Below are 19,970 nucleotides of genomic sequence, written 5' to 3' on the forward strand. Positions count from 1 at the left end.
TGACCAGTCCTTTACTTGTCAGTTTATCAATGCATATAATCTCTACTATTTCTCGGACCAGTTCTTTGGCTAGCTGTCTCCGAGGTCCCACAAAGGTTAATCAAGCACAGACTAATTGAGGGGACCTTTTCTTTAAGTAGTGACATTGAGATTGATATTTTCTAGCTGGAAAAAAGGATGATACAGATTTTAAGAGCAAAACAGAGCTCAATAAATTAACATGCAAGAGGAAAATGGCAAGACTAGTTCCTATCAATGTTCAAAAACACTCCCTTCACATTATGATTATGCTCCTCATAATAATGGTTCTCTGCATAAAGTCAGTACTCCAAGTTGAAGCACAATCTGGGCTTCTTCCTCCCACAGAACCTTCAGAAGGTAACTCATTCTTCTCCTTAATCTTGTTCAAGTTGGTATTGGTAAGAAAAACTTTTAATGAAGACCAATGTGTTTATTTATTTCGTCACATGTTTTTTATGCAGGTGAAAATTTATGAATTCCAGCCTTAGTTCAATTAAAATTCTTTTAAAGTTTATTGATTTGTTTAAAACTTAAAATAAATGGAAAAAAAAAAAAAAAAAAGCCAAGAAATGAAGAAAACAAATAAAAGTTGGGTAAACTGAAAAATTCAGAATTTTTTGTGAGATGAATGTACCGATCAAATTCTAGGATGTATTTAGAAGTTTCTCTTCCAATACAACGACAAAAGAAACAAGAAAAACATTAGACATTGAATCAGTACTTTACGGCCGCACTGGCCAGGGCCAATTGTCATGCTAGCTTTGTCATATTTAAAGGCCCAGGCCCAGGCGCAGTCGCTTTTCTGGCTCAAATCAAATTGGACAAATAGCCCAATATCATGCCTAGCTATATTTCCATGCCCAAACCGAATCACTCTGATTTGTGTGTGCAGTGGAAGCACTGCGTGAAATAGCTATACAAGTGGGGAAAAGAGACTGGAACTTCAGCGTAGACCCATGCAGCAATGACACAAGTCACACAAGTTGGGTAACCCCACAATCTGATAGCATTCCTCCATACAACAACACTGTCATATGCAACTGCTCCTACCCTGATGGCCTATGCCATGTTATCAACATGTATGTGAAATTAAAGCTTGTTTATGTTCATTAATTATCTGTGCATATATTTATTTACTTCAATTTTCTTATGTACATGGTTATGTCCCCTTTGCTCCAATTGCATTTTGAGGACATCAACAGCATTTTTGCATGCTGGGTTATAATTATGGAATACTTTTTGAGTTATTGAATATTTGGTTTTATAGCACTCTGTGTGCCTATCAATGAAGTGTTTGTGCAAATGTGCATGTGGGTTTTTGTTTATTTCTATGGAGAATATTAGAAGAATCTTTTATGTTCTCATCAATTAAGGTTATACAGAGTCTAGCTATAAGTTCCTATATTTATTCTTGGGAATGGATATAAAACATTAGGATTCATTTTGCCTACAAAATTTGAACTTTATTTGCTCTGAGCCTCGGACATTTTCGTATACAGTTTTCTTAAAGGGCAAGATCTTTCTGGTGTACTTCCACCATCTATTGCAAAGTTACCCTACCTAACAAGAGTGTAAGATACGCTTTTTCAGTTGGATATTATGAAATGGATCATCTGAAAAGGTTAATATCATTTCCTCAAATAATAATGTTATTACTAAGCTCTTTACCCTTGTTTACAGTGATTTCACTAGGAACTGCCTCAGTGGTAATATACCGCGTGAATGGGCTTCTACCAAGTTGGAATATCTGTAAAGGACTTCTCAACTTCATGTTCAAGGTTAATAGTAACTTGTATTAATTGAACTAAAAGAAAATGAGTACTCTGCAGGTCTGTTACTGTGAACAACTTATCAGGACCAATCCCTGCCTACTTGGGAAATATAACCACCCTAGTATATATGTATGCTTTGGCTCTATCTCTCTTTACCACCTCTTTATTATTTGTCAAATCAATTTTAAGTTTTATTTGGTTTGGCCTGCTGTGATGAAGGAGAATTTATTTTCAGGAGCTTAGAGAATAACCTGTTTTCTGGAAGTGTTCCTCATGAGCTTGGGAAATTGATTAACTTGGAGAATCTGTGAGCTCTCCTTTTTGTTCTTTTCACCCTCAGTCTGCTTTCGTTCAGTGTTTATTTGTTTAATATTAAATAAATTGAATAAGAAAGTACCAGTGGATAAGTTGGCATTGGTATCTGCAGCATTCTTAATGCAAACAATCTCACAGGAGAGTTTCCAGCGGCTCTCACTAATCTGACTAAATTAACAGAACTGTAAGTGTTTGTATCCTTAACATTGCTGTACTTATAATTACATATAAATTTTTCCTGTTAGGAAATCTACAGCTTTATGTTATTCAATCTTTCCCTTTATGCAGTAGGATTAGCAGTAACAACTTTAGTGGAAGAATACCTGACTTTTACCAAAGTTGGAATCAACTTCAGAAATTGTAAGTGCTTTTTCCTATTACATATTCGAAATCGTTAAGACATTGAACTTTTCTGGTGTAATCTCTATTAATTTTGAATTCTGTTGTTGACAGAGAGATCCAAGCTAGTGGTCTTAAAGGGCCAATTCCGTCTAGCATTTCTGTCTTGAATAATTTAACAGAACTGTGAGTTCTGCGTTCAATCCTAAGTTGCATTCACACTAAAGAACCTAATCTGCCTTAGAAGTTTATCATAACTTCATATCAGGGACTTTTTTTTTTTTGTTTGTGAGAACAATTCGTATGCAATTTAATGCAGAAGAATCAGTGACTTAAATGGAGGGGGTTCAGAATTTCCACTCTTGGGTAGTATGACACGCATGGGAAGTTTGTAAGTCTCGATAATGTTATAAAATTCTTTTATATAATTTTACAAAAATCCATGATGCCATGCTTTGCTGCAATTGTATTAATATGGAGTTATGTGCAGAATGCTGAGGAGCTGTAATTTATCTGGACCTATCCCTGCTGATATATCGGCTATGACAACATTGAAAATATTGTAATACTGCTATTCTTTATTTTTCAATTTTTTTTATTTTTCAAGTGCACAGCACACACTTAATTAATATTTTCTTGATTGCAAGTTGATTAACGAGTTCATTTTGTTCAGTTAAGCTTCCAAGCATAAACTTCGGGTTCTTATGACATTTTCTTAGTTATTTTCTTGCAGAGATCTCAGCTTCAATAAATTGGAAGGAAGTATTCCTAATTTTGGAGATCTTATCACCTTGAAGAAGTTGTAAGAAGTGTAAAATTCATGATGATCATTAGAATACATCATGGGGCCTCCGCTACATTATTATATTTATATTGTATTTGGAAGCATAGATTTAGATGTAGAAAAGCATAATTTCTTATTTAGTTTCTTGTGTAGTCAATATCTTCAACCTTGTAACCGAATGTGGTTATGTAATTGCTTGCTGAATAGGTATCTGACAAGCAACTTGCTCAACGGGTCTATTCCAGAGTGGATCAACAGCAGAAATGGTAGCTAGTATGTTTTCCATCCTATATCAGATTTTCTTGAGGGTTATTTTCTATTGAAGCCTGCAGAAATATATTCTTCTATCGCAATGTCCCTCACACATACACACACAAAGGTATAATTAGAAATATGTGAACTACTTTGTATGGAGGCTAATCTCATTACCTCTATAGAGGTCCGTTCCTGATTCTGTTTCCACCACATACTGACATACAGTTTATCTTGCACTGTTAAATATTCTGTTTAATATCTAGCAAGATAACTGAGGTGTAACTCTGGCTTTGGTAATGAAGTTGAGTGAGTATGGTTCTTAATTTTCTTCGATTAGGTTAACATTGTAAGTTAAATTAAATTTTAGATGTGATTTATGAGCGATCATTCATGTTCATGGCTTTTGTAGGGTTTATTAATTTTACTGAATTGTAATTTTTAGTTATGAAGACCAGGCCTTGTTCTTAATTTACAAAACTATCCTATTTTTTTTTTCCCAAATTAACTGTTTGTAACATTTAAATCACCAGTGGTTTGGATTGTCTGTCATTAATTAATCCTTTAAGCATAGTAACAATTTTATCATTACTCTATATTGTATATGTCCTGTGGAGTTATAATGATTTATAGAGAATTTGTCATATTTGTGTGCAGCCGGATAGATATTTCTTATAATACTTTTCCTGAGAGCTCTGAGAAACCTTATTGTCGAGAAACCCTGTAAGAACATTTTTCTTTATAGTTGCATAATAAGCGCACTTTGCTGTCTTTATTTACATAATTTTTATTTTTGAACCTAACTGATTTGGCATGTATCAGGAACTTGTTCAAACACTCTTCTGTACAAGACAACTCGTAAGCTTCTAACTTATATGTCTTCAGGATGAAGCCGTTTTGTTTTTTCATCTTCTGAACTCGAAATTTACATAATCTGATTTTGTAATACACTAATATAGATTCGGAGAATGCCAGAACTATCAATGTCCAAAAGGTAACATTATATCTCTTAGATTCAATTCAACATATGATTCCTTTTAAATTATTTAATTTTGTAAAACATCACAGAAGGTGGTCTGTAAGACAATATTGAACATCACAGAAAATGGTTACTAAGAAAAAATATTTTAATTTCATTTATCTACTCAAATATTTGCTTTTATCTGATTATAATTAATAGGATTCCGTTTCTCTATTGTATCTGAATAGATCAGCAGTACTCATTGCACATAAATTGTGGTGGAAAGCTAACCACCGTTGGAGGAATCAACTTTGAAGGGGATCAAGACCCAGGAGGTGCAGCAAAATTCATTCCTGCAAGACCTATCTGGGGAACCAGTAGTACTGGACATTACTGGGATGCTACCACCACCCTTGAAGACTACATAGGAAATAATAAATCTGTACTGGGAATGAACAACTCTGAGTTGTACACTAATGCACGTCTCTCTCCCCTTTCTCTCACATATTATGTACGCTGCTTGGCAATTGGAAATTATACTGTGAAACTTCACTTTTCGGAGATAATAATCAGAGGCAATAGATCTTTTCAGAGTCTTGGAAGACGGATCTTTGATGTTTATATTCAGGTAGTCAATCATATACTGTACGTTTATGCACTCTATATGCCACCGAAGATGATTTCTGTTTGATAACGCTCATTGCAGGAGAAACTGTTGTTGGAGGATTTTAACATTGAAGAGGACGCACAAGGGGTTGATAAGGTAGTCATTAAGGAATTTAAAGCAGTTGAGGTTAAGAATAAAACTTTGGAGATCCGATTTCACTGGTCTGGGAAGGGGACAGCAGCTTCCCCAAAGAGAGGAACATATGGTCCTCTTATATCAGCTATCTCTATAGACTCTGGTATCTTCTGAATTGCAAACATTAGCTCTCTCTCTCACAAACACATGTTTTGCACCTAAAAGATACTGTTCTGGATTGAAATACCCTATGTATAGCTGTATGTCATAGCACTGAAGCTTATATTTTGTGTTGCTGACTTTTTTTTTTTTTTTTTTTTTTTGTAGAGTTCAAGCCTCCTGATGATAGCCACAAAAATGTATTTATTGTGGTTGGATCTTCAGTTGCAGCTTTTGTTTTGTGCCTCATTTTCTTGATTTTTGTCATTCTTTGGTGGAAAGGCTGTATGCATAGCAAGACATCAAGGGAAAAAGGTGCTAATAAAATACTGTGTAAATTTCAAGTAGTGCATTTGTCTCAATCTTTCAAATGCCATGTAACTAGGAAATACAACTCAGATGATAAGTTCAAAAGTAGTTTAATAAATTTGTAAGTCGTTACCAATATCACATCCTTGTTCTGTGCACAGATCTGAGAGGACTGGACCTGAAAACTGGCTTTTTCACCTTAAGGCAAATTAAAGCTGCCACTAACAACTTCGATCCTATAAACAAAATTGGGGAAGGTGGTTTTGGGTCTGTCTACAAGGTACCATATGACTCCCTTTTTTTCTTTCCCCTACTTTCCATGTCTTCCTTTACTATTTTTCTTACTTAAAGGATTTATCATGATTAAAAAACATTCAACTATATTTAATGCAGGGTATATTATTGGATGGCACTATAATTGCAGTTAAGCAACTATCTTCGAAATCGAAGCAAGGAAATCGTGAATTTGTGAATGAAATAGGCATGATTTCGGGTTTACAACATCCAAATCTTGTTAGATTGTATGGATGTTGTATTGAAACAAATGAATTACTGTTGGTATATGAATACATGGTAAACAATAGCCTTGCACGTGCTTTGTTTGGTAAGCTAATCAAGTCTAGGAACCAAAAAACTGAAGTGGTGTATTAAGAAGTACTAAAATGATCCATTAATTGGGAAATTGTGCTAGTTGCAGGTCCGGAGGAAGGTCCACTAAAATTGGACTGGCCTACAAGGCAGAAAATATGCTTAGGCATAGCAAGAGGTCTGGCTTTTTTGCATGAGGAATCACCACTGAAGGTTGTACATAGAGACATCAAAACTACGAATATATTACTGGACCAAGACCTTAACCCTAAGATCTCAGACTTTGGTTTGGCCAAGCTCGATGAAGAGGAGAACACCCACATTAGTACCAGAGTTGCTGGAACTATGTAAGCTACTGTTTTATTCTCTTGATTTCATTTGAGTGTGTAATTTTGTTTCTGCTCGTTTTTCCACCCAATTTTTTCTGTCCTCAAAATGTTGAATATGAGTCAATCATGATTCATGATAAGATAGTATCGTCATGCATTCTATTAGCTATGTTTGAGATGAATTGCTTCATACTAGAGTGAATCAGCAGTCAGAGAAAAACAATCTTTGTTGTGCAGAGGATATATGGCGCCAGAATATGCACTATGGGGTTATTTAACCTATAAAGCAGATGTATACAGTTTTGGTGTGGTTGCATTGGAACTTGTTGCTGGGAAGAACAACATGAAATATCGACCAAATGATAATTTTGTCTGCCTTCTGGATTGGGTAAGATGGATCTGCATTCAAATTCTTGTAGTACATGCAACTAGAAGCACAGTTTTCTGGTCATTATTAGTTTAGGGACTAATCCAGTCAACTTGTTCATCCTTCTATGAAACTGAAAATCGTATGGTCTTGTTGATTTTGGCTTTCCATTTCCAATCTCTTTTCTCTGCTTATTTCAGGCCCTTTTTTTACAACAAAAAGGGAATGTAATGGATCTGGTTGATCCAAGATTGGGGTCCTATTTCAGCAAGGAAGAGGCGATTAGAATGGTTAAAGTAGCTCTGTTATGCACCAATCAATCACCAGCTCTGAGGCCTACCATGTCTTCAGTAGTGAGCATGCTTGAAGGGCAGACGGTTGTTCATGAACTGATTACGGATCAAAGTATATATGGTGATGAAATGAGGTTAACAGCCTTGAGAGACCAGTTTGATAAAATTGTACAACAGAGCCCAAGTGAAACTCAGAGCCTCATTCGTTCATCTGATGCAACATGGATGGGTTCTTCTTCTACGTCCTCAGATCTCTATAAGATTAGTCTTAGTTCTTAGTAATGTAGACATACTGTGACCCCAAGGGAAGCATCATGCGCTGTGTTTTTTTTTTTTTTAATAAAACAAATATCATAAGTTACAATGATTATATTTTGGAAATAGATACCTCAAGAGATGTACCAAGTTCATTTGACAATAGATAAACATTGTAACATATTATGTTGTCATATTATAATCTTTTTTTACGTAAATATCTTTTCTTTTTTCGTAAAAAAGTAATCAGGGATAGTTTTTGACTGCTTCAATACCTTTTCTTTTGATGTTATAAAACACCCTGCGGGTGTCACCACCAATGTTGTACAATTAGGACTACACCCTATGTTTTTCTATCACATATGAAATCAATCCTCATGTCTCATGACAGTGGTGAAAATTCTCTTGTAGCAAACATGTTGTAGTACTACTCTTAGTCTTTGAAAAAGCATATGCATGTTAGGTGATGGGTTTTAATCCACGATTTCTGACTCGTTCATATCATAAGCAACAACTTGTTCTATACAGTAGGGCATAGAGCACATGCTGTCAATTTCTGCTTGACATGCATTGGTTTCGGTTCTAAGGAATTATAGGAGGGAGGAAAGGTTGACCGGCCAACTCAAAATGACTACTTTTTTGGCTCGATATATTATCACAGTTGCATGTGAAATGTTTGGGAATCGCAGTGATTTGGGTCAATGAATTAAACCAACAAAACTTTGTTAGACACATAGACCTCTACCCATCACGTCTCTCCATCCCCCATCAGAAATTTTTTAATATATTTAAGGAGTTTTCAATTCTCTGATATGGGATAGAACATGCAAGACTAATGCAACATGTTACTCATATAGAATTTGAATAATGTAATATAAATAAAACTAGTATTTGAGAGTTTTCAAAGAAAAGTTTCTTTTAATTGGTTTAGATGGAAGAGATTCTTATTATAATCCTAATTCATCTGTCCATCCTTTTATGATAACTTGAGCTAGCGCAAACCAACATATAAAACTCTCTTTTTTTTTCTTCTTTCAAAGAAATTGAACTTAAAATCTCTACCTAGAACTAGAACCAAGGTTCATGGGCAACTTTCAACGGGTCTTTGAAACACTAAGGCCTCATTTGACACTATTTCTTTAGAAGCGTTTTTACTAAAACCGCTTCTATTAAGAAGAACATACAAATTTTTATAAAAATTCTAAGATTCATACAAAAGCATTTGGAAGTGCTTCTTAAAAAACACCTTAAAAACACTTTTATTTATTTTTACCAAATATTAACAAAAACCCTTTTACTAATAGTGCCAAACGGACCCTAATTTATACAATAAAGCAATATATGGAAAATTTAAGCTCTTTGAGAATATTAGAAAAATGTTATTGCATCATGAAATTAAGACCTGCATTGCATCATGTGCAATGAATCTACATAATCTTATTTTTTGCAATTGACCAGTCATATACTCGTCAAATTTTTCAAGAGATAAGATTTGTTGATGCATAATTGAATAATTGGTTGACTTCTCTATTCTCTTGATTTCAAGTTAAGAAATTAGCCTAATCTAATAGTTTAATTTTCTTGGCAATGACATTGGTAACAAGCTTAATTAATAGTTTAGTAACATAGAATGTTTATATAGGCAAACTGTAACATATCAAACTAATTTTGATGTATATGTAGCACCAGTACATCACTTTCAGAATTTATATATAGCAGAGTAGCAGTTGAGCGACTAATAATTATTCTCCACTTAGACCAATTCCAAGCTTCCAAGACACAGCCATATATAGCCTGTCTAGCTGTTCCAGAGTTCCCACAGAAAAGTTAAACAATAAAAGTAAACAGATAAATGGAAAGGTGAGAGAAAGATAGAAAAAGAATATAGTAGGCACCTTACGTATTGAAAACAGATTTACGTGATATGTATACAGGGACGACCCCGGAATTTAAAATGGGGTGGGCTCAACTTTAAGGCTATCGAAATTTTCACAATATATCGTTTGTTTTTATGATATTTTTTAAATTTAAATAATTTGTTAAAACAATTCATTGATCTAAAATGCAATTTAATCAAAGAAAACTCAAAATAAATTTTATTAATAAACAACAAAAAATATACCTACTTAAGTTGTGCTTTACGATTCTTCACAACATAAAAATTATCAATAATAGAATCATAACTGAAAGTATCAACAAGATTTTTTTTAATATGGTTAACCATATAATAAGCAAAAAACTCATCACATATGTTGTTTCGAAGTCAATTTTTAATAAATTTCATGGATGAGAATGTTCGCTCAATTGTTGTCGTCGAAACAAGAAGAGTCAACACAAGACGAATCAATATGATTTTCTCAATCAACCAATATGATTTTCTTGTTCTAACAAGTTCATGACATAATTCAAAAATGGAGAACACATTTTGAAATTGTAAATAATGTGCGAAATATTAGAATTGTCTACTATGTGTGATCAATTAAAAAACTAATGTCTATTTAGTAAAATAAATTAATAACATATCAACAGTTAAAGACATTAATAGTTCTATAACATATTATAACAAACTTAAACATTCCCTAACTTAAAATTTTAGAATTCTTAATTAAAATTGAAAGCCCTAAATTTAAAATTTAGAACCCTAAATTAAAACCATAAATAAAAAAACTAACTCTAAATTTAGAGATTCAAAAGAAGTTATTAGGCTATTATTATAATTGAGTAGGCTATTGGGTGTATATCAACAATTGAATATTGAGTTATTGGACTAATAGTCTAATATTACTACAAGCTTTTTTTTTTTTTTTTTGCCAAAAAATGGTAGCCCTTGAAGAGGTTCGTCTCTGTATGTATAAATGGTACTAATGCTATTATGTGATATGTTTAAATGTATTATGTGGTATTAATGCTATTATGTGATATGTATAACTTTTCTTATTGACTCACTTTACGTATTAATGCTATTATGTGATATGTTTAAATGGACCATCATGTGATATGGTAATATCACGCATTGTGTGGTCTTGACTTTGATATAAGAAGTGTACAAGGACTAGAAAGTGATAGCATGCTAGGCGTGGAACATGTTGATATTATTCAACAAGACAACTAATTTAAATTTCTTGATAATTCAAACATGAAAATAGATTGTTTATAAAGATAATTGAGAGAGATATATATATATATATATATATTAAGATATATACAAGTAGAAGGTGAACTGGTGAAGTACGTAGCTCCTTTGGTGTTATGGTTGCTTTGACTCAACTGTTTGGTCAATCTCTTACTGTTTTGACAGATCTGTCGTCCTAGTTGGAGCCATAATACTGAAGGGTAACAAAAGATCTGACCAATATATAAAGTAAAAAAATAATTTGATTTGTCTGAAATTAAAATCGATCAAACATGTGTTGGTGTGAGTTGTACACTTTCTTTTTATTTCACACTTTTCTTATTTTGTAATTAACTGTAATTAAGTGGCCAAAAAAAAAAAGTGTAATTAACATTTTCTTTAAATAATATTCTTGTGTAAATAGGGTTGTATTCCTATATATATACCTCTTAACATATCATAAAATTATCATTAAACTTCTAGTGAACATAGAGTCAGAGCCTAATCAGGTATTCTCTTTACCTTTCTTACTACCCGTTCTTGCTATTTTGCCTTTTTCCTAACCCTAGAATTTTGTTAGGGCTTTGCCTACCTTTTACCCTTATTCTTATCCTAGTATTCCTTGTGTCAATAGAGTTACACTCTACTACATACCTTAAGGGAGACGAATAACATATCAAAAAATTATTCATAAACTTTGTTTGACAACACGATAGACAAAATAAATCTTTGAAATTAACTCAAGTAGTAGTGATGAAAAGTAAAAAATGAGTTTAAATTAGAATAGAATATTAAGGGTTGACCAATGTTTTAAAAAAAAAAAAACACGTTAAACAAGGTGGAGAACATGTTAAACAAAGTGGGTTAGTTTTTACTATATATATCCTTATACAGAGAAAAAGCAGAACAACTCAATAATAGAGTACTCAATTGGGGTTTGAAGTCAAAGTCAGTACTGGTTTACAACTTTACATACTAATCAAAAAGTCATTGATTCACATGAGTCTGTCTGAGGGGACCCTTTTCATTAAGTAGAAGCTGACATTGAGATTGGATTTTTTGAAGCTGTAAGGAATAAGGGTGCACATACAGACCGTTTAAGAGCAAAGCAGAGCTCAAGGAATCAATATCATCAGGTGTGTGAGTGGGCAATTGCACATTTAAGAAGATGACAAGAGCACTTCTTGAGGTTCCAAAAGCCAAAATCCACATTATGATTATGCTCATAATATTGCTTCCCTGCATATTATCAGTCCAAGTTGAAGCACAATCTGGGCGTCTTCCTCCCACAGAAGGTAAGTAACTGACTCTTCTTCTTATTCTGAATCTTGTTCAAGTTGGTGTTGGTAATACTGAAATTCTATGCATATATTTAAGCTCAGTGTTAGAGCACTGTGATGAGTTCAATGTTTGTATGTATATATAGATATAGAATTATATATAACATTGATTAGTGGGTTACAATGGAGAAAAAAAATTACTTTTTGACATTAGCATCAATGATGATAAACTATCAGTTCATATATTGGTTAGATAATGAATTTACAAAAAGAAAAATCACTTATTTTGATAAGTTTTATTGATTTAAAACTGTGGACAATGAAAATTACATTTTTATAAACGAAATGAAAGGAACTAAAGAATTATAATACCTAAGTTTTATTGATTTTTTTTAACTTACAAAAAATGGAAAAAAAAAAAAAGCCTAAGAATAAAAAAAATAAGAAGTAATACATAATTGAAAGATTCAGATATTTTTTTTTGTGCTGAATCGAATGTAATGATCAAATCTGTGGATGCATTTACAAGTTTTTTTTGGCCATTGATGCATTTACAAGTTTTTAATAAAAGTAAAAAAGAAACATGAAAAATTGGACCAGGGTGGTCTCTCTCTACCCTTGAACATTGAATCAATCAATCAATACTTTACGGCTCTACGGGCCACATCAATGCCATTCCTAGATTGTCATATTTCAAGGCCCAAGCCCAATTGCTTTTTCAGCACCAAGTCCAAATTGGTGAGCTCACAGTGTGTCTGTGCACTCCCACACTGACAGTCTGACACCCTCCTTTTCTTTTTCTTTTCTTTTTTTAAAATTCGGATTCTTGCATAAAAACAAAGAAAATTGAAAATTCATGGGATTGATCTTTTTTTTTTTTGACAAGTCATGGATTTCATTTGTGTGTGCAGTGGAAGCACTGCATGAAATAGCTACACAAGTTGGGAAAAGAGGCTGGAACTTCAGTGTAGACCCATGCAACAATGACACAAGTTGGGTTACCCCAAAACCTGCTGACATGCCTTTATACAACAACACTCTCACATGCAACTGCTCCTACCCTGATGGTTTATGCCATGTTATGAACATGTATGTGAACTTCAAGCTTATTCATGTACATTATTTGTTTGTTTGTTTATTTTGTTTTGTTTTTTTGTGTACATTATGGCTTGCATTTCAAAGGGCATCAACAGCATGTTTCCATTTTGGGTTTGAATTATGAAATACTTCTTGAGCTATTCAATATTTGGTTTTATTAGACTGCGTATGCCTATCAATGATGTGTATGTGCAATTGTGCATGTGGGTTCTGTTTTATGTTCTTATCAATTTAAGGTTTTGCAGATTCTAACTACAAGTTCCTGTCTTTGATCTTAAAAATGGATATAAAACATTAGGGTTCCTTTTGCCTGCAAAATTTGAACTTTCTAAGCTCTGACATTTTCGTATACAGTTTTCTTAAAGGGCAAGATCTTTCTGGTGTCCTTCCACCATCTATTGCAAAGTTACCCTACCTAAGAAGAGTGTAAGATACGCTTTTTCAGTTGGATATTATGAAAATGTATCATCTGAAAAGGTTAATATCATTTCCTCAAATGGTAATGTTATTACTAATAGCTTTACCCTTGTTTACAGTGATTTCACTAGGAACTACCTCAGGGGTAATATACCACGTGAATGGGCTTCTACGAAGTTGGAATATCTGTAAATGACTTCTGAACATTATGTTCAAGGTTATCCAATAATAGCTTGTATTAAATGAACTAAAAAAATGAGTACTCTGCAGGTCCATTACTGTGAACAACTTATCAGGACCAATCCCTGCCTTCTTGGGAAACATTACCACCCTAATATATGTGTATGCTCTGGCTCTGGCTCTGGCTCTGTCTTTCTTTACCATCTCTTTATTATTTGTCAATTCAATTCAATTTAGTTTTAAGTTTCATTTGGTTTGGCCTGCTGTGATGAAGGAGAATTTATTTTCAGGAGCTTAGAGAATAATCTGTTTTCTGGAACTGTTCCTCCTGATATTGGGAAATTGGTTAACTTGGAGAATCTGTAAGCTTCCTTTTTTTTCTTCACCCTCAATTTCTTACATTTAATGCTTATCTTTTAAATATTGAATAACTTGAAGAAGCAAGTACCACTAGTGGATAAGTTGGCTTTGGTATCTGCAGCATTCTTAGTGCAAACAATCTCACAGGAGAGTTGCCAGTGGCTCTCACTAATCTGACTAAATTAACAGAACTGTAAGTGTCTGTACCCTTAACATTGCTGTACTTATAATCACATATAAATTTTGCCTGTTAAGAATTCTACAACTTTATGTTATTCAATCGTTCTTGTTATGCAGTAGGGTTAGCAGTAACAACTTCACTGGAAGAATACCTGATTTTTTCCAAAGTTGGAATCAACTTCGGAAGTTGTAAGTGCCTTTTCCTATTACATATTCTAGATTGAAGGTATAGAACCTTTCTGATGTAATCTCAATCCATTTTGAATTCTTGTGCTGACAGAGAGATCCAAGCTAGTGGTCTCCAAGGGCCAATTCCGTCTAGCATTTCTGTCTTGAATAATTTAATAGAACTGTGAGTTCTGCATTCAATCCTAAGTTGCATTGACACTAGATAACCTTAATATAGCTTTAGAAGTTTATCATAACTTCATATCAAAGGGACTTTTTTTTTTTTGTGACAATGATTCGTGATTCTATGCAGAAGAATCAGTGACTTAAATGGAGGGGGTTCAGAATTTCCACTCTTGGGTAATATGACACGCATGGGAAGTTTGTAAGTCTCGATAATGTTGTAGAATTCTTTTCTATAATTTTAGACTAATCCATGATTCCATGCTTTGCTGCAATTGTATTAATATGGAGTTATGTGCAGAATGCTGAGGAGCTGTAATTTATCTGGACCTATCCCTGCTGATATATCGGCTATGACAACATTGAAAATATTGTAAGACTGCTATTCTTTATTTTGATTTTTGATTTTTCTTGTTCAAGTCAACAGCAATCAATCAATATTTTCTTGATCGCAAGTTGAATAATGAGTTCATTTTGTTCTGTTAAGCTTCCACGTAATAAACTTTGGGTTTTATAACATCTTTTTATTATTTTCTTGCAGAGATCTCAGCTTCAACAGATTGGAAGGAAGTATTCCTGATTTTAAAGATCTGGGAAACTTGCAGTACTTGTAAGAAGTGTAAATTTCATGGTCACTAGAATACATCATGATTCATGGGACCCTCCCCTATATATATATATATTATATCAATATACATATCTACATATATAAAATTACATCTCTAATGGAACTATGGAAGCATAGATTTAGATGTAGAAAAACTTTTCTTAGTTATTTTCTTTTATAGTCAATATCTTCGATTCTTCGTACATGTAACCGGCCTTTTGAAATAGTAATGATATACTTTAACAGAATGTGATTATGTAATTGATTTCTTAATAGGTATCTGACAAGCAACTTGCTCACTGGGTCTATTCCAGACTGGATCAAGAACAGAGATAATCGCTTGTATGTTATATCAGATTTTTGCTTGAGAGTTACTTTCTATTGAAGCCTTCAGAAATATATACTTCTAAGTTAAAGTAATGTTTAACACACACAGACACAGAGATATAATTAGAAATATGTGAACTTCTACTTTGGTTGGAGGCTAATATCATGACCTCTTTAGGAGTCTGTTGCAGATTCTGTTTCTACCACATATAGTTTATCTTGCACTGTTTGAATTACTCCGTTTAACATCTAGCTAGATTAACAGAAGTGTAACTCTGGCTTAGCCAAATAAGTTGAGTGGGTATGGTTCTTCGTTGATGTTGGCTTAGCTTATAATTGTAAGTTAGATTAAATGCTAGATGTGACTTGTGAGCAAGTATTCATCCACATGGCTTTTATAGGATTTATTCATTTTACTGAATTACAGGATTGAAGACAAGCCTTGTTCTTAGTTTAAAAGACCGTTGTATTTTTTTCCCAAATGAACTGTTTGTAACATTTAAATGATCAATGTTTAGGATTTTCTGTCATTAACTAATCCTTTAAGCATATTAACAATTTTATCATTACTCTAAAATGTAATTTTCCAGTGGAGCTTTAATGAATTACAGAAAAAGTGTCTTATTAATGTGTGCAGCCTGATAGATCTTTCTTACAATAATTTTTCTGAGAGCTCTGAGCCACCTTCTTGCCGTGAAACCCTGTAAGAACATTTTTCTTTTGAGTTGGCATACTTAGCACACTTTGCTGTCTTCATTCACCTAATTTTTTAACCTAACCGATTTGGTATATATGTAACTATGTATCAGGAACTTGTTTAAAAGCGCTTCTGTAAAAGACAACTCGTAAGATTCTAACTTGATGTCTTCATGATCAAGCCATTTTTGTCCTTTTCATTTTCTGGACTTGAAATTTACATAAATTGATTTTGTACTGCCGTACTATAGATTACTTGGAGCGTGCCAGAACTATCCATGTCCAAAAGGTAACAATATATCTCTAAGATTTAATTCAACATATGATTATGAGGTACATAATTTAGTCATCCAACAGGGGTTTAATTAGTTAATTTGGTAAAACATCACAGAAAATGGTTTATAAGACAATATGTTAATTTCATTTATCTACTCCTATATTTGCTTTTATCTGATTATAATTAGTATGATGCTGTTTCTCTATTGTTTCTGAATAGATAAGTACTCGTTGCATATAAATTGTGGTGGAATATCCACCACCATTGGGGGAATCAACTTTGAAGGGGATCAAGACTCAGGAGGTGCAGCAAAATTCATTCCTGTGAGACCTATCTGGGGAACCAGTAGCACTGGACATTTCTGGGATGTTAACACCACCTCTAAAGACTACATAGCAAATAATACATCTATACTGGGAATGAACAACTCTGAGCTGTACACAAATGCACGCCTCTCTCCTCTTTCGCTCACATATTATGCACGCTGCTTGGGAAATGGAAATTATACTGTGAAACTTCACTTTTCGGAGATAATAATCAGAGGCAATAGATCTTTCTACAGTCTTGGAAGACGGATATTTGATGTTTATATTCAGGTAGTCAATCATACTGTTTATGCACTCTATATGCCACCGAAGATTATTTCTGAATGATAACGTTCATTGCAGGAGAAACTGTTGTTGAAGGATTTTGACATTGAAGAGGAAGCACAAGGGGTTGATAAGGCAGTCATTAGGGAATTTAAAGCAGTTGTGGTTAAGGATAAAATTTTACATATCCGATTCCATTGGTCCGGGAAAGGGACAACAGCTTCCCCAAAGAGAGGAACATATGGTCCTCTTATATCAGCTATCTCTATAGAATCTGGTATCTTCTGAATAGCAAACATTTCTCTTCTCTCTCTCTCTCTCACACACACACACACAATTTTGTTTAAGAGTTTTATGTTATCCCACGTGTACTCATTCCAAACAGAAAAGGAACCAGAAAACAAGTATTTTAACTGCAGTAGATTGGAAATGAGTAGATAAAGAACAGTATAGTGGTACCTAGATGCAAAGTTTGTTTACTTTGAAGAAAGATTATGCGCCACATTCTACTACAAATTTATCTTTTCCTCTAAATTTGGTCTTTAAAGCATCTTAAAAGATACACTTCCAGATTGACATACCCTATGTATGGCTGTATATCATAGCTCTGAAAACATATATTATGTTGCTGACTTTTTTTCTTTTCCATTTGATTTTATTTTGTAGAGTTCAAGCCTCCTAATGATAGCAAAAAAAAGAAAGTTGTTGTTGGAGCTTCAGTTGGAGCTTCGGTTTTGTGCCTCATTTTTTTGATTGTTGGCATTCTTTGGTGGAAAGGCTGTCTGGATAGCAAGACATCAAGGGAAAAAGGTGCCTACTAATCTACTGTGTAAATATCAAGTAGTACATTCGTCTCAATCTTTCAGATGCCATGTAACTAGGAAATACAACTACAGACCAAGTTCAAAAGAACTTCTATAAATTTGTAAGACGTTACCAATATCCTAACCTTGTTCTGTGGACAGATCTGAGAGGACTGGATCTGAAAACTGGCTTTTTCACCTTGAGGCAAATTAAAGCTGCCACTAACAACTTTGATCCTATGAACAAAATTGGGGAAGGTGGTTTTGGCTCTGTCTACAAGGTATCATATGGCTCTGTCCTTTTCTTTCACATATTTTTTCATGTCTTTGTTTGATCATATTTCTTATAGGCTTTATATGATTGCAAATTAATCAACTATTTTTAATGCAGGGTACATTATTGGATGGTACTATAATTGCGGTTAAGCAACTATCTTCAAAATCAAAGCAAGGAAATCGAGAATTTGTGAATGAAATAGGCATGATTTCTGGTTTGCAACATCCAAATCTTGTTAGATTGTATGGATGTTGTATTGAAGCAAATCAGTTACTGTTGGTATATGAATACATGGTAAACAATAGCCTTGCACGTGCTTTGTTTGGTAAGCTTATCAGGTCTAGGAACAAAAATCTGAAATAGTATTAAGAAGTACTAAAATGATCCATTAATTGGGAATCTATGTTGGTTGCAGGTCCTGAGGAAGGTCCATTAACATTGGACTGGCCTACAAGGCAGAAAATATGCATAGGCATAGCACGAGGTCTGGCTTTTTTGCATGAGGAATCACCACTGAAGGTTGTACATAGAGACATCAAAACTACGAATATATTACTGGACCAAGACCTTAACCCTAAGATCTCAGACTTTGGTTTGGCCAAGCTCGATGAAGAGGAGAACACCCACATTAGCACCAGAGTTGCCGGAACTATGTAAGCTACTGTTTTATTGAGAGTCAAATTTTGTTTATGCTTTTCTTTCCACCCCCTTTTCTGTCCCCAAAATCTTGAATATGAGTCAATCATGATTCATGATCAGATTTTATCTTTATATTTTCCATTAAATATGTTTGAGATAAAATGCCTCGTACTAGAGTGAATCAGCAGTCAGATAAAAACAATCTTTGTTGTGCAGAGGATACATGGCGCCAGAATATGCACTATGGGGTTATTTAACCTACAAAGCAGATGTCTACAGTTTTGGTGTGGTTGCATTGGAAATTGTTGCTGGAAAGAACAACATGAAATATCGACCAAATGAGAATTTTGTATGCCTTCTGGATTGGGTAAGATGGTTCTTCATTCACAATCCTTCAGTACATGCAACTAGAAGCACAGTTTTTTGATGATTTGTCATCCTAAAAACCTGAAAATTGTATGCTCTTGTTGATTTGTAGCTTTCCATTTCCAATCTCTTTTTTCTGCTTATTTCAGGCCCTTGTTTTACAACAAAAAGGGAATTTGATGGAGCTGGTGGATCCAAGGTTGGGGTCTGATTTCAGCAAGGAAGAGGCAATTAGAATGGTTAAAGTAGCTCTGCTATGCACCAATCCATCACCAGCTCTGAGGCCTACCATGTCTTCAGTAGTGAGCATGCTTGAAGGGAAGACTGTTGTTCATGAATTGATTATGGATCCAAGTATTTATGGTGATGAAATGAGGTTGACAGCCTTGAGAGACCAGTTTGATAAAATTGTACAACAGAGCCCAAGTCAAACTCAGAGCCTCATTCATTCATCCGGTGCAACATGGATTGGTTCTTCTGCTGCTTCTTCAGATCTCTATAAGATTAGTTCTAGTACTTCTTCAGATCTCTATAAGATTACATGACTATTTAAAAATAGATGGCTTTACAACAATATCACATGTTATGTTCTCATATTATAATCTAAACTATAAATAAAAATCTATAATAATTCGGATTAACTGCCACGATATCCTCAATGATAAACTCTTTATTAAAAGTGGGACCCACCTATGTAGGTCACCATGTGTGCTGCACAAGATTGTCTGTCTCAAGTTCTCAACTCTCAAGCATTTATATATCGCCATGCTGCTTCCATTTCTTCCTCACACCTGTGAACTGTCAACTCTGCTCTCTTCATAAAGTCCAAAAACGCATGTTAATATATTATAATAAAAACCCTTTTCTGCTTTTAATATGTTCGAATCTACTTTTCACGACGAATTAAAGATTAGTCAATGAAAA

The 19,970-nt window shown here is 33.9% G+C and overlaps 2 protein-coding genes across 3 annotated transcripts; both read left to right on the forward strand.

The window, feature by feature from the left end:
• Positions 1-203: 203 nt before the first annotated feature.
• Positions 204-7,611, forward strand: LOC147297024 (putative leucine-rich repeat receptor-like serine/threonine-protein kinase At3g14840). Of its 2 annotated transcripts, none has more exons than XM_086228770.1 (24): positions 204-378; positions 914-1,100; positions 1,521-1,592; positions 1,702-1,770; positions 1,851-1,922; positions 2,029-2,100; positions 2,221-2,292; positions 2,397-2,468; positions 2,562-2,633; positions 2,767-2,838; positions 2,938-3,009; positions 3,181-3,249; positions 3,439-3,504; positions 4,141-4,206; positions 4,306-4,341; positions 4,443-4,477; positions 4,693-5,072; positions 5,151-5,349; positions 5,514-5,660; positions 5,816-5,934; positions 6,048-6,258; positions 6,346-6,589; positions 6,809-6,959; positions 7,139-7,611. In XM_086228770.1, exons 1-24 carry the CDS (start codon positions 234-236, stop codon positions 7,508-7,510), a joined length of 3,072 nt encoding a protein of 1,023 aa, XP_086084896.1. In that variant the 5' UTR covers positions 204-233; the 3' UTR covers positions 7,511-7,611. The 2 variants fall into 2 exon arrangements, with proteins under 2 accessions (XP_086084896.1, XP_086084897.1); XM_086228771.1 differs by having other exon boundaries at positions 205-378; positions 6,352-6,589.
• LOC147297025 (putative leucine-rich repeat receptor-like serine/threonine-protein kinase At3g14840) lies at positions 2,938-19,693 on the forward strand. Its single transcript, XM_086228772.1, has 25 exons — positions 2,938-3,009; positions 11,664-11,893; positions 12,790-12,967; positions 13,331-13,402; positions 13,513-13,581; positions 13,664-13,735; positions 13,864-13,935; positions 14,055-14,126; positions 14,231-14,302; positions 14,394-14,465; positions 14,595-14,666; positions 14,766-14,837; positions 15,006-15,074; positions 15,348-15,413; positions 16,036-16,101; positions 16,208-16,243; positions 16,346-16,383; positions 16,591-16,967; positions 17,040-17,238; positions 17,628-17,771; positions 17,927-18,045; positions 18,156-18,366; positions 18,457-18,694; positions 18,897-19,047; positions 19,196-19,693. The coding sequence occupies exons 2-25, from the start codon at positions 11,767-11,769 to the stop codon at positions 19,589-19,591; spliced, it is 3,060 nt and encodes a 1,019-aa protein (XP_086084898.1). The 5' UTR covers positions 2,938-3,009; positions 11,664-11,766; the 3' UTR covers positions 19,592-19,693.
• Positions 19,694-19,970: the final 277 nt, after the last annotated feature.

This window comes from Dryas octopetala, chromosome 1, assembly GCF_963921425.1.
Source record: "Dryas octopetala chromosome 1, drDryOcto1.1, whole genome shotgun sequence".
Lineage (NCBI taxonomy): Eukaryota > Viridiplantae > Streptophyta > Magnoliopsida > Rosales > Rosaceae > Dryas > Dryas octopetala.